Here is a 13,394-nt window from a genome sequence, read left to right as displayed (position 1 = left end):
GACGCGTAACAGCGTCTGGTTGTCTTGACAAACTGGGGTCGCGACGTCCCGAGTAGGAAAATAGCCATGAGAGCAAGAGCGAGACTCCGGCCACCCAGCTCCCTCACTCCCTCACCCCATCGGAAGTGTTAAATGCTTTTGAGCCCAAGGGCGGCCCTGAGCGACTTCGTCACACCTGCCTGAGGGTCTTGAGCAGTCACTAGCCTCGGGGGTGGGGGAGGGGTGGAGGGGGAACAGGTCGAAGGTGAAGTGAGTTCTGAGTGAAGGAAGCAGGGCCGGGCTGAGGCCAAGGAGAGATGGTGCTGTGTTCTGCATCCTGACTCAGAGGATTTTGTAACAGCCTTCATCTCATCCGACATGACTGCAACAGATTATCGTTGTTATTCGGAGTTTTTCCAGGTGCTTCTTTCCCCTACCTTTTATGCATTCAAAAAGTGTTGAGTGTCTGTTATGCCCCAGGCCTATGAAGGCTGTTCGATATATGGAGGAACAGGATGTGGCCTATGACTTCTCTGAGCTTGTAGTGTGGTGGAGGATGCACGACGAAAGAGACAATTCTGCTATAGTGAGATGCAGTACCATGAATGGAGTTATTCAGGTCGCTGAGGAGCACACTGAAGAGGACCCTTACCAAGTTTGGGGATGGAGTGGAAAGATTTCGTGGATGAAGTGCACCTGAGTTGAAAGCTCAGGGAAGTGGGGGCGGGGGGACTACACCTTACCTGAGTCAGGAGGACTGAAAAGGCAGAAGTAACAATAAATGCAAAAGCATGATGGAAAAACACAGTAGCTGAGTTTGACTGAAATGTAGTCTGAGGGAGAGTGCATAACAGATGAGACTGAAAAGCAGGGACCAGATCATGTAGGCATTTTTTACAGCCTGAACCTTACTCTGAAACCAGTGGCCAGCCACTGAAAGATTTTTAAGTAGGGAGATGACACAATTAGATTTTCATTTTCAAAAATTATGCTTTCCTATGGAGAAAGGATAGGAGAAGAGCAAGGTTGGTGGCAAGGAGTCCAGATAGAAGGCTACTGCAGTAATGGAGACTAGGGCTGATAGTGATCTGAATTGAAACTTGGTAGTGGAGATGGAGGGTAGTGCACTGATTCAAAAATCAACAAGACCTAGTGATTGAATAGATGTAAGGGAGTTGAAAGAGAAACCAAGAATCAAAGATAAGCCCCAGGTTTCAGGTTTGGACAACTAAGTGGGTGGGGATGTCTGTCCTTAACAGCCCCAGGGACACTGTCATCTTGATCTGCAGTCTGAGTCCTTGGCCTGTTGGACTTTGTGGGATCAACTGCTCTTAGTGGTCATGCTGTTTGTTGACATAAGTGCATGCATCTGTCTTCACAAAGGCCCATGACATGCGGGCAGTTACCTTTAAACTTACAGTGTTGGCTTTGTCTCTAGCTGTGGAAAGGTGGGTGGGTGATGACTACCAAATCATGGCCACCTGGTGATCTGGGTGATCTAAATTCTTTCTTTGCCTGGTGAACTGGGAAGGCCAGGTTTAGTGTCATCTCTTCTTTTAAAGAATATGGAATGTCAGAGTAAGGTTTGCTGTTACTCTGCTATAAAATCTTCAATCACAAGCTCCTCAACTTCAAAGTATTCATCTTCAGAGAAGGTATTGTCTTGCTCCTAAGCCAAGGAACCAGACTGAACTTTTAACCAAAATTAGAAATGGTTAGGCTTTTGATTCCTTATCCAAAAAGTTGAAATTCAGACATTGGTTATCTGATATGTGCAAATTACTATTGATTGGGAGGGTATACAGAGGGAGAGGGTGCAGTAATGAAAAAGTGACAGATCTTGTCCTCAAGGGATGCATAGTTCAGTGTAAAAGATTCCACACTTCCTTGAAGAACTCTAACATGTGGTATAAAGTTATGGATATATAGAAGTGTGAAGATAAAGTTCTCTGTGAGACAGTTGAAAGAAGTTAACTTGAGGTAAGGCATCATGAAAAGGGAACGCTGTATCCTAAGATGTGGCATTTGAGCTGGGCGGAAAGGAAGGAAACCATCATTTTGTTGATCATTGATCTATCGTATTATCTAGTTATCCAGCTCTCACTTCTCTCTCTTCTCTTCGATGATAGCAGTACTTATTCCTTACATTCTTACACCTCAAAATCACCAGAATATTTTCTAGTTATCCAATAGTATTAGGGTACTGAAGTTCTCTTACCTTTTGGGTGGGTGCATTTAATCTATTTAGTCATCTACTACTGCTGATTGAGAGGGTAGGTCAAAGAATTTATGAACTTGGAAGGAAACAGGACGATAACTATTAAACTGAGAGGAAAGTCTAGATCTTTAGAAGGTGTACTTATGCTTGGCCAAGAGAAAGGGATATGCTTTCTGCTCTCTGGTTTGTGCAACAAACTTTTCTATTGCCACCTTTTTCCAGAGACAGGTCCTTGCCTGTTTCCTTACAAACCCACACTATGGCAGCCTCATTAACGCAAATGGCCATGCTGAAGTATGGACGGATTGGAATGATATGTCCAAGTTTTTCCAGTATGGATGGAGATGCAACACTAATGAAGATGCCTATTCAAACCGTACCTTGATGGGCAACTGGAACCAGGAAAGATATGACATAAAGAATATCGTGCAGCCCAAACCCTTGCCTTCCCAGGTAATTGAACTTTCTCTTCTTTGTTTTCTTCTGTTAGCAAAAGAAATAGCAATGGCCATTTGAGAAACAGGAATCTGATAACTTCCAATGCTGAGATCTTTCAGGCTTCTGTTTAGTGAATGGTTATCCCACTTTACTATCAAGCTGAATATTATGTTATTGTAAGGCTTCCCAGGTGGCTTGGTGGTAAAGAATCCGCCTGCAAGACAGGAGATGCAGGTTCAGTCCCTGGGTCGGGAAGATCCCCTGGAGAAGGAAATGGCAACCCACTCCAGTATTCTTGCCTGGGAAACCCCACGGACAGGGGAACCTGGCGGGCTATAGTCCATTGGGTTACAAAGAGTTAGACATGACTTAGCCACTAAACAACCGCAAGGTAATAAAAGGATGAGCATCATGCTTTTTCTCTTGCTTTTCTTTGGACTTCATTAGTCTACAGAAATATTTATATAATGTCTTCTGATTCAGGTAAGTTTCTCCTCTGGTCCCTGCCAGCTAGATTTGCCATTTATCTTCATCTTGCCCTGAAATCTCCTAAACAAACATACACAGGATATAAAGATTGGTAGGATATAGGTTAATGACATGTATAAATCTCTAGTCAATCTAAAATATTATAGAGGCTGCTAGAATTTATGCCATTGTGTCCTTTATTTCCCAGCTTTGGCTATAGACACCTATATTTTTGAACTACTCCCTTTTCTTTCCAGTTTGGACACTACTTTGAAACAACATATGATACAAGCTACAACAACAGAAGGCCACTTTCAACCCATAGTAGGTGACCTATTCTTTTTAATTCTTATCACCTCAGAAGGAACACAAAGAAAACTTAAATGAGTGAATGATTTCTCTCTTTTCTCAGCTTTGACAGGTTTCCCTGCATATTCGCTCAGAAATAACAGAGATTACTTACTAAGACTCCTCTTTTTTCTTCCCTCAGGGTTTAAGCGAGAGCCTCACTGGTTCCCAGGACATCAACCTGAGCTGGTTCCTCCTCCATACAAGTGCACAGAAAAGTCAGTCTACATGAGTAGTTATTCAGAGCCTCAAATTGATCATCACTCTGTGTGTGTGTGGAATCCTAGCAACTGCCGGTTTCAGAGTCCATGATTCTAAGAAAGAATAAGTTTCATTTTTCCAGTGTAGAATGTAGGAGGGAGCCCATTCTAAGCACAACTAAGAATTTAGCTGACTGCAGCACACTTTTACTCTCTGAATAAATAAAGCCCAACAAATATTCTCTACCCCCACTTTTTTAAACCAAGAAATGTCAAATTTAAGTTAATTATATTTACTCTTAGTCTACATTACGGGTGTAGTAGGACAGCATTGAAAAGAGTTATTTCTTTCAAATCTACAACCCCTCTGCTCTTCCCTGCCTTCCACGAGGGGCAGAGCTGTAAAATCCATCCTGACTTAGGCTACATTTGGCTAGATGCTTTCTGGATGTGAGCCTGGTAGTCATGGTCAGATAAGTTATATTTACTATCACCCTAATGAATATCCCCTCTTAATGACCAGAAGAAGAAATATAACTATTTTTATTAATATGGAAAATTTGAAACATAAAAAAATAGAGTAGTATAATGAACTCACATGTACCATTACCCAGCTTCAACAATCGATGACCAATCTTATGTATCCCTATTTACTTTCTCTATTTTTAAATTTTTCTCTGAAATTATATAATCTCATCCATAAATATTTCAGTTTATATCTCAAAAAGATAAAGACTCAATTTTTGACTCCCTGACAAAGATTGCCAAAGAAAACTGCTGATCAGACAAAGCTGAGTTGTTTATTAAACCTATGACAAGGAAGAACCTCAGCTTGACACAGTCTTGGTAATGATTCAGAAAGGTGATGTTAGGGTAGGATACTTTTAGGAATTTGGGATGACTCAGGGTAGGGTATTTTTAGGAATTTGGGATGATTCAGCCGGTTTAAGACGGGTCTTTCATTGTGAGGAACTGGCTACAATTGAGAAAAGATTGTGAATAGCTTAGGGTGTTGAACACTTGGAGGCAATAGTCTTAACATCAGTACATTCCTTTTTTTTTTTAATCTCCTATTTAAGATGACAATGTAATATATGGGAGGTAGTTCCCATATATTACCTCCCAAACCTTCATTATTTTTTTTTTCTGCAAAAGGTTTCTTTTTATTCATAACATAGGCAAAGTTATTTAAGTCAATAAATTTTTAAGGATTTTCACACGTCCTGATTCTTTCCACTGCCAGTCATCATAATTCCTCCAAAGTTGCCATCTTCAAGGCAGCCCTACAAAAAGTTCTGCTCAATCCACAGCTGTGATGCCACAGTTGTTTTAGTTGGGCCTCTCTGATCTTCAGTGGAGTGCACTTCAAAGTTTGCCACCTGTAATCTTTAAGATCCAATTTCCTCAAGCAGTTCACTATAGGATCCTAGAAGTTAAATATAGCAAGTACATTGGTGTTTATTCCTTCATCATTCCTAATATTGAAAAGCCATATTATATCCAGTTTTTACTCACGAGCCTAGCAAAAAATGTTACAGGTCTCATTGTCACCACTGCAATAAAGCTACAGGGATGGAAGCAAAACCTGTGTTCTCAATGTAGCCACATTAACAGTTTATGGACACCATGAACAAGTGCCCATTTTCAGTAGAATGAGGCTTTCAAACCTTCATTATTTTTTGAAACAGGTATGAATATGGAATTTATGTTGTAAATGATGTTAGGTAGTGACTAAGTTTTGTTTATTTCTGTATGGCTCTCCAGTTGTCCTCATGTTAGTTATTAAAAAGACCATACTTTCTTCACTGCTCATCAAAGTCATTTTTAATATAAATCAACTATCTGTGTATACTTGGGTCTGTTTCTGGGCTCTCTATTATATTCCATTAGCCTAACTTGTTTTTTATTTAATCCCATCTTAGGTATAATGCCTTAATTACCTCACTATCTTAATTATGGTAATTGTATAAGTCTTAACATCCAGTAGATCAAATTGTTTTACTTTGTCTTTCTGGAAGAGCACCTTAACTGTTTTTGATCCTTTGCATTTCCATGTACATTTTAGAATCAATTTGCCAAGTTCCACTAAAAGATAGCTAGGATGTTGATGGAAATTGTATTGTTTGATGGCACTGTATTGTTTGATCAACTATAGAATTTGAATTATTATCTCTTACTAATATTAATAATTCATTGGTGTATATTTTGCAGTATGAATATTTTATAGACACATGTTTTAAGTTTATATGTTATGTGTCTATCCTACTCCCTAGGTATCCAGTGCATTTTTTATTGTGATAAAATATAAAATGTACCATTTTAACTGTTTTTAAGTATACAATTCAGTGGCATTAAATACATGCACAGTGTTGTGCAACCGTCACCACCGTTTCCAGAACTTTTTCATCATTACAAACTGAAACTCTATACCAGTTAATCAACAATTCCTCATTCCCCTCTTCTCCTGTCCCTGGTAACCTCTATTCTCTTTTCTGTCTCTATGAATTTGCCTCTTCTAGGTACCTCCTGTAAGTGGAATCATACAGTATTTTTCTTTTTGTCTCTGCTTTATTTCACTTAGTTTGTTTTCAAGTTTCATCCATGGTACAGCATGTGTCCTTTCTAAGACGTCTCTTGGATGATACCCCATTTTACTTCTCTGTTCGCTTGTCAGTAGACACTTGGGGTGTTTTCATCTTGCGGGTAGTGTGGCTGCTGCTGCAGTGAGTATCGCTGTGCTGTGTCTGTGTTTAGTTGCTTGATGTTGTCTGACTCTGAGACTCCATGGACTGCAGCCCACCAGGCTCGTCTGCCCACGGTGATTCTCCAGACAAGAACACTGGAGTGGGTTGCCATGCCCTCCTCCAGGAGATCTTCTCAACCCAGGGATCGGACCCAGGTGTGTCCCGCATGGCAGGTGGGTTGGAATCTTTACCAGGAGAATCCCTGAGCCACCAGGGAAGCTATGAACATTGGTGCACAGATACTTGTTCGAATCCCTGCTTTCGATTATTTTGGGCATGTACCCATACATAAGTGGAATTGCCACATCATATGGTAATTCTATTTAACAGTTTGGAAATGCCACAGTTTCCCACAGTGGCTGCACTTTTTTACATTCCCACTGGTAATGAATACACAAGGGTTCCAGTTTCCCCACGTCGTTACCAAGACATATTCTCTGGTGTTTTGTCTGTTCGTTCTAATTTGATAGTAGCCATCCTGGTGGGTGTAAAATGGTCTCTCCTGGCTTTGATTTGTATTTTCCTCATGGCCAGTGGTCTTGAGCATCTTTTCATGTGCTTCTCAGTTATTTGTATGTTGTCTGTGGAGAAATGTTTATTCAAGTCCTTTGTTCCATTTTTAAAATAATTTTATTGATTTGTTTTTTGGCTGTGCTGGGTCTTGGGTCTTTGCTGCTGCACAGGCTTTTCTCTAGTTGCGTCATGTTGGGGCTACTCTTTAGTTGCAGTGCACAGTCTTATTGCAGGAGCTTCTCTTTTTGCTGAGCACAGGCTTTACAACACATGGGCTTCAATAGTTGCAGTGCAAGGGCTCAATAGTGCGGTTCCCGGGCTCTAGAGTACTGGCTCAATATTTGTGGTGCACAGGCTTAACTGTTTCACAGCATGTAGAGGTCTTCCCAGACAAGAGCTTGAACCTGTGTCTCCTGCATTGGCAGGCAGATTCTTTACCACTGCTTTGCGCATTTTTGAACTGGGTTGTTTGCTTTTCTGTTGTTGAATTGTAGATATTCTTTATGTATCTTTATATATTTTGGATATTAATCTCTATAATCAACTATTATATGATTTGTAAATATCACTCTTTGGGTTCTTTCATTCCCTTGTTAGTGTCCTTTGATAGATATACAAAAGTTTTCAATTTTTATGAAGTTGAATTTATCTGGTTTTTTTTTATTGCTTTTGGTGTCATATCCAATAAATCATTGCTAAAGTCAATGTCATGAAACTGTCTATGTTTTCTTCTAAGCTCTTATGATTAGGTGTTTGATTCTCTTTGAGTTAATGTTTGTGTATTATGTAAGGTAAGGGTCTAATTTCATTCTTTTGCACATGGATATACAGCTTTCCCAGCACCGTGTGTTGAAAAGACTGTCCTTTTCCTGTTAAATGGTCTTGATATGTTTGTCAGTAATCATTTGACTGTATTTGTGAGGGATTATTTTGGGGCTCTCTATTCTTTTCCTTGGTCTATGTCTGCCTTTATGCTAATACCACACTTTTAAAATTATTGTAGTTTTGTAATAAGCTTTGAAATCAGAAAGTGTGAATCTTCCAAGTTTGTTCCTCTTTTTCAAGATGGTTTTGTCTATTTTAGGGCTCTCTGAGATCTCATGTGAATTTTAGGGTGGAATTTTCTACCTCTGCAAAAAATATATTGGAATTTTGATAAGAATTGTTTTGAATCTGTAGGTCACTTTAGCTAGTATTAATTTCTTAACAGTATTAAGCCTTCCAATCCATGAACATAGATGACTTTCCATTTCTGTCTTCTTTACTTTAGCAATATCATTTACTTTTTAATGTACAAGTTTTTTGCCTCCTTAGTTGAAGTTATTCTATGTATTTTATTCTTTTTGATGCTACTATAAATGAAATTGTTTTCTTAATTTCCTTTTTTATTATTCATTGTTAGTGTATAGAAATGCAACTGATTTGTATGTGTTGGTTGTATATCCTGCAATATTGCTAAACTTGTTTATTAGTTCTAATGATTTTTTTGGTGAAATCTTTAGGGTTTTATGCATGTATGATCTTGTCTTTCGTAAATAGAGACAGTTCTGCTTTTTTTCTCTCCAATTTAGATGCTTTTCTTTTTCTTGCCTCTGGCTAGAGCTTGCAAAAATATTTTGAATAGAAGTGATGAAAGTAGATATCCCTGTCTTGATCCTAGTCTTAGAAGAAAGACTTTAAATCTTCACCATTGAGTATGATGTTGGTTATGGGTTTTTCATATCAGGTTGAGGTAATTTCCTGAAACCTGAAGCTGAATTCATAATCTTCAGTCTCAAACTTTTCCTTCTTATATATTTCATATCTTGGTGAATTTTTAATGTGTCTTAACTACTCTTTCTTATTTTTACTATTATATTAATATATTGCATAATAAGTTCACACAGTTGTTAAAAACAGAAAGCAAGGAATTATTTTATATCCCTCTTTCTCATCCTTCCCATTCAAACAGACACCGAGCCCTGTAAATTCTGTCCACACATTATGTCTTGATTATGTCCCTCTTTTTTAACTTTTATTTTGTGTTGGCATATAGCCAGCTAACAATGTTGTGATGGCTTCAGGTGAATAGCAAAGGGACTCAGCCACACAGGTGCATGTATCCATTCTTCCTCAAGCTCCCCTCCCATCCAGGCTGCCACATAACATTGAGCGGAGTTCCCTCTGCTATTATGTCCCTCTTTTTTACATCTCTGTCACCTTTACCGTATTCCACTTTCCCATTACTTCTTATTCTTATTCTTTTGGTTGATGTCTCTATTTTCTATTTCAGTCCCTATTTTTCAATCACTATACCATTCCCAGATTGAGTCTAAAACTGCAGAGTTGATCATGCTACTCACTTGGTTAAAATCTTTCACCGACTTTTATAGCCTTCAAAATAAATTTCAAACTCCTTAGCCATGGTTTCTCTACTCTCTGACTCTTTTTCATCTGCCATATTCCTTCTCGTATATCCAGTGCTCCTGCCTAGGCACTTCATGCTGTTCTCCCTTCTAGATGCATTTTCTTCCCTCTTAACCTTACTAAGCCCTATAAACCTATAAAAAATCAGTGAGACACCCACTTGGATGGCTATAACCAAACAGATAATGATAATTGTTGGTGAGGATATCAAGAAATCAAAACCCACCTACACTGCTGGTGGGAATTTTAAGTGGGCAGCTGCCTTGGAATATAGTCTCAAAGGGTTAGATGGAAAGTTATATATAATACAGCAGTATCCTCAGATCATCCCACCCTCGCCTTCTCCCATAGAGTCCAAAAGTCTGCTCTATACATCTGTGTCTCTCTTTCTGTCTTGCATATAGGGTTATCGTTACCATCTTTCTAAATTGCATATATATGCGTTAGTATACTGTATTGGTGTTTATCTTTCTGGCTTACTTCACTCTGTATAATGGGCTCCAGTTTTATACATCTCATTAGAACTGATGCAATATTCCATTAATGTATGTGTACCACAGCTTTCTTATCCATTCGTCTGCTGATGGGCATCTAGGTTGCTTCCATGTCCTGACTGTTGTAAACAGTGATGCGATGAACATTGGGGTACATATGTCTCTTTCAGATCTGGTTTCCTCGGTGTGTATGCCCAGGAGTGGGATTGCTGGGTCATATGGCAGTTCTGTTTCGAGTTTTTTAAGAAATCTCCACACTGTTCTCCATAGTGGCTGTGCTAGTTTGCATTCCCACCAACAGTGTAAGAGGGTTCCCTTTTCTCCACACCCTCTCCAGCATTTATTGCTTGTAGACTTTTGGATAGCAGTCATTCTGACTGGCCTGTAATGGTACCTCATTGTGGTTTTGATTTGCATTTCTCTGATAATGAGTGATGTTGAGCATCTTTTCATGTGTTTGTTAGCCATCTGTATGTCTTCATGTATATTATCAAGTGTGAAACAGATCGCCAGTCCAGGTTGGATGCATGAGAGAAGTGCTCGGGGCTAAAGTGCACTGGGATGACCCAGAGGGATGGGATGGGGAGGGAGATGGGAGGGGGGTTCAGGATGGGGAACACATGTAAATCCATAGCTGATTCATGTCAATGTATGGCAAAACCCACTACAATATTGTAAAATAATTAGCCTCCAACTAATAAAAATAAATGCAAAAAAAAAATTTTTAAAGCAAACAAACAGCAATTCCACTCCTAGATATATGCTCAAGAAAAATGAAGACATATGTCCACACAATAACTAGTACATGACTGTTCATAACAGCATTATTCATAGTAGAAAAAAAGTGGAAGTAAATCAAATGTCTATCAACTGATGAATAGGTAAATAAAATGCCATAGATTCATGTAAAGAAATATTGTTTATCAATAAAAAGAGTGAAGTATTGATACATGCAACCATCTGGAGGGAATTTCAGAACATTCTGCTGAGTAAAAGAAGCTAGTCACAAGGGGCTAGATATTGTATTATTCCACTACATTAATTGTCCAAATATATAGAGACAGAAAGTAGATTAAAGGTTGCTTAGGGCTTGAGTGATGTCATTGGAAGGTGATAAGTTACCATCTTGACTAATGAAATATCCTAAAACTGATTGTGGTGATGGATATACAACTATGAATATAAATAAATCATTAAATTATGCACTTTCAATGGGTGAATAGTATAGTAAGTGACTAGTAAGTATCTCAATAAAGCTGTTAAATAATTTTGGTCAGGGATAACTGTCTCCAAGATTACTTTTTAAAAATGTTTATTTATTTTCAATTGGAAGATAATTGCTTTACAATATATTAGTTTCTACCATACAGCAACATAATCAGTCGTGGGTATATGTCCCCTCCCTCTTGAACCTCTCTCCCTCCTCCCACCCCATCCCACCCCTCTAGGTTGTCACAGAGCTCCCTGCATCATACAACAAATTCTCACTAGCTAGCTGTTTTACATATGGTAATGTGTATGTTTCAGTGTTACTCTTTGAATTCGTCCCTCCCTCACCTTTCCCCACTGTGTCCACAAGTCTGTTCTTCATGTCTGCATCTCAACTGTTGTAGGATTCCTTCTATGTCCAAGGTAGATACTCCTCTTAAGGGTCCCCAGAGCAGACATTTTGAGTGGACATCATAGAATCCTAAAAAGGTGTGTCTTTTTGTGTGCCCTCCCTTCCACTCTTGTATTAGGGCAAAAAATATGTGTTATTTTTGTAGCTAGCACATAGTAGGCACTCAAATAATTGTGAATGGTGATTGTAAATCTTCAGATCAAAGATCAAATCCAGGGTAATATTAAAATAAATTGTGAAATTTCAAATAGAAAAGGATTTTTCTAAGCACGAACATGTGTATCATTCCCAAACCCTTAGGCAAAACTTCCATTTGGTTTCTAAGTGGAAATCAAACCGAATTTATATATCTTATTGAAATTATATATACCTACTATATACCGATTTCCCAAATCTATTCTTTGAAAATGATAGTTTAAAAAAAAAGGTAAAGTACTTAACACAGTCCATACCTAATAGTAAGTGCTCAATAAATGTTAGCTAACATTAACAAACAAAATAAATGCTAATTAAAATTGCCTCAACAAACTTCTGGCAAAATTCAGACATAGAGAATGAAGTAGAATTATGGATGAGCTAACTATAAAGCTAAAGAAAAATCCTTCAAATATGCTGGCCTAGAAAAGTCCTATACGAATAACAGTGAACAAACAGCTATAGCCAAACATGTGGTCTGGAAAAAAATAGCAATAAAAAGGGTAGACTAACTTGGGGATGGTAATAATAAAAAAGGCAACCCTGTACAAATTTTTCAGAAACATAAATACTATACTCTAATAGACAAAATATGATTCATTTAAGATCAAATCATTAAGACTATTTCTGCTTGAGAAATCTGGTAATATGCACTAGAATGACTAAAGCTGACACTTGGTTTCCAGAGCATTTTTCAGTTTTTCACACTGTTTAATTCAGCCTCCATCAGTTAAGGTGTTTTTGCATACCAGTAACATAAAACCCACCTCAAAATAATTTAGACAAACAGGAGACATAATACATTCTGAAGTAAGGAAGCTCGAGAGTTCACCAGGTTAGCAATTCAGTGGCCCATCAAGGTCTTGGAGTCTTACCATCCTCTTGCTCAGCTATCATCAGTTATCATGGATGCTCGCTCATAGTTTCAAGATGGCTACAGCATTCTATCACATTCTTGTGCTCCATCATGGAGAGGAAGATAACTCAATCTCTTTCTCTGTTCCATCTCTCTCATTCCCCCTTCCCTCCCTCACTCTCTCCTTTTGGAGAGTCTTTTTAAAAGGTAAAAAGTTTTTCTATGAGCATCTCATTGGCCATAATTGGGTCGTAGCCCTTTCAAGCCTAATCTTGACGGAAGGAAGAGAGTTTCCATGGTTGATCTGGGTGGAGCTTGGATGAACCTTTCATTCTTCTGAAGCACATGGCTAGGAAGAATATAGTGGATACCTAAACCAATCTGGGGTTCTGTTGGCAAGACTGACGCTGGTAAATAGGCTACTTAGGTACCAACAGTGTCTGCTATACAGCCATAAAAATTGGCTCTGAGTATAGAGAAATCTGACTTCTGGCTAGATCACGGCATTTCAGACCCATCGGGGAGCTGTTTTTTTAAGAGGAAACACTTTGAGCCTGAGTAAATTTGCAATGTATATTGTTCTACTCCACACTCCTGCATCTTGAAAACTTTTGGCAATTGTTTCATGTATCTTATTTTAGTAGCATGACCAGTCCCCAAACCGTAGGCTTTGTGAAGGAAAGAATCCTTGTGAGAAATCAGAAATCAGCTGCAAGCGGCTGCAGAAAAAATGAGTCTTTTGTAAGCATTTATACCAGGGCTGTTTTCATTAATTGAATCAGAAGTTTGTCTAGACTCACAAAAGTGAAGCAGCGGTGTTATTGTAAAGTAGTATGTCTTTCTTTGGGCTTCCGTGATGGCTCACAGGGTAAAGAATCTGCCTGCAGTGAGGGAGACCTGGGTTCTGTCCCTGG

At 38.7% G+C, this 13,394-nt stretch overlaps 1 protein-coding gene and 1 non-coding gene across 2 annotated transcripts; one reads left to right on the top strand and one right to left on the bottom strand.

Moving 5' to 3' along the window:
• The first annotated feature begins 51 nt into the window (after positions 1 to 51).
• On the top strand, positions 52 to 4,868 carry CFAP68 (cilia and flagella associated protein 68). Its single transcript, XM_065944515.1, has 4 exons — positions 52 to 399; positions 2,420 to 2,650; positions 3,361 to 3,427; positions 3,594 to 4,868. The coding sequence occupies exons 1-4, from the start codon at positions 358 to 360 to the stop codon at positions 3,761 to 3,763; spliced, it is 510 nt and encodes a 169-aa protein (XP_065800587.1). The 5' UTR covers positions 52 to 357; the 3' UTR covers positions 3,764 to 4,868.
• Positions 4,869 to 5,178: 310 nt separating this feature from the next.
• LOC136176140 (small nucleolar RNA SNORA1) lies at positions 5,179 to 5,311 on the bottom strand. Its single transcript, XR_010664516.1, has one exon. It is a non-coding gene; the product is annotated as a small nucleolar RNA SNORA1 (small nucleolar RNA).
• Positions 5,312 to 13,394: the final 8,083 nt, after the last annotated feature.

This window comes from Muntiacus reevesi, chromosome 9 (assembly GCF_963930625.1).
Source record: "Muntiacus reevesi chromosome 9, mMunRee1.1, whole genome shotgun sequence".
NCBI classification, from domain to species: Eukaryota; Metazoa; Chordata; class Mammalia; order Artiodactyla; family Cervidae; genus Muntiacus; species Muntiacus reevesi.
This window is presented reverse-complemented; position numbering and strand designations above follow the sequence as displayed.

What these genes read in the sequence shown, in the direction of transcription:
- CFAP68 (XM_065944515.1), top strand. Translation starts at nt 358, where the DNA reads ATGACTGCAACAGATTATCGTTGTTATTCGGAGTTTTTCCAG. An exon ending in GTTATTCGGAGTTTTTCCAG is followed by an intron (nt 400 to 2,419) that starts GTGCTTCTTTCC and finishes ACCTTTTTCCAG; the next exon opens with AGACAGGTCCTTGCCTGTTT. An exon ending in CCAAACCCTTGCCTTCCCAG is followed by an intron (nt 2,651 to 3,360) that starts GTAATTGAACTT and finishes TTTTCTTTCCAG; the next exon opens with TTTGGACACTACTTTGAAAC.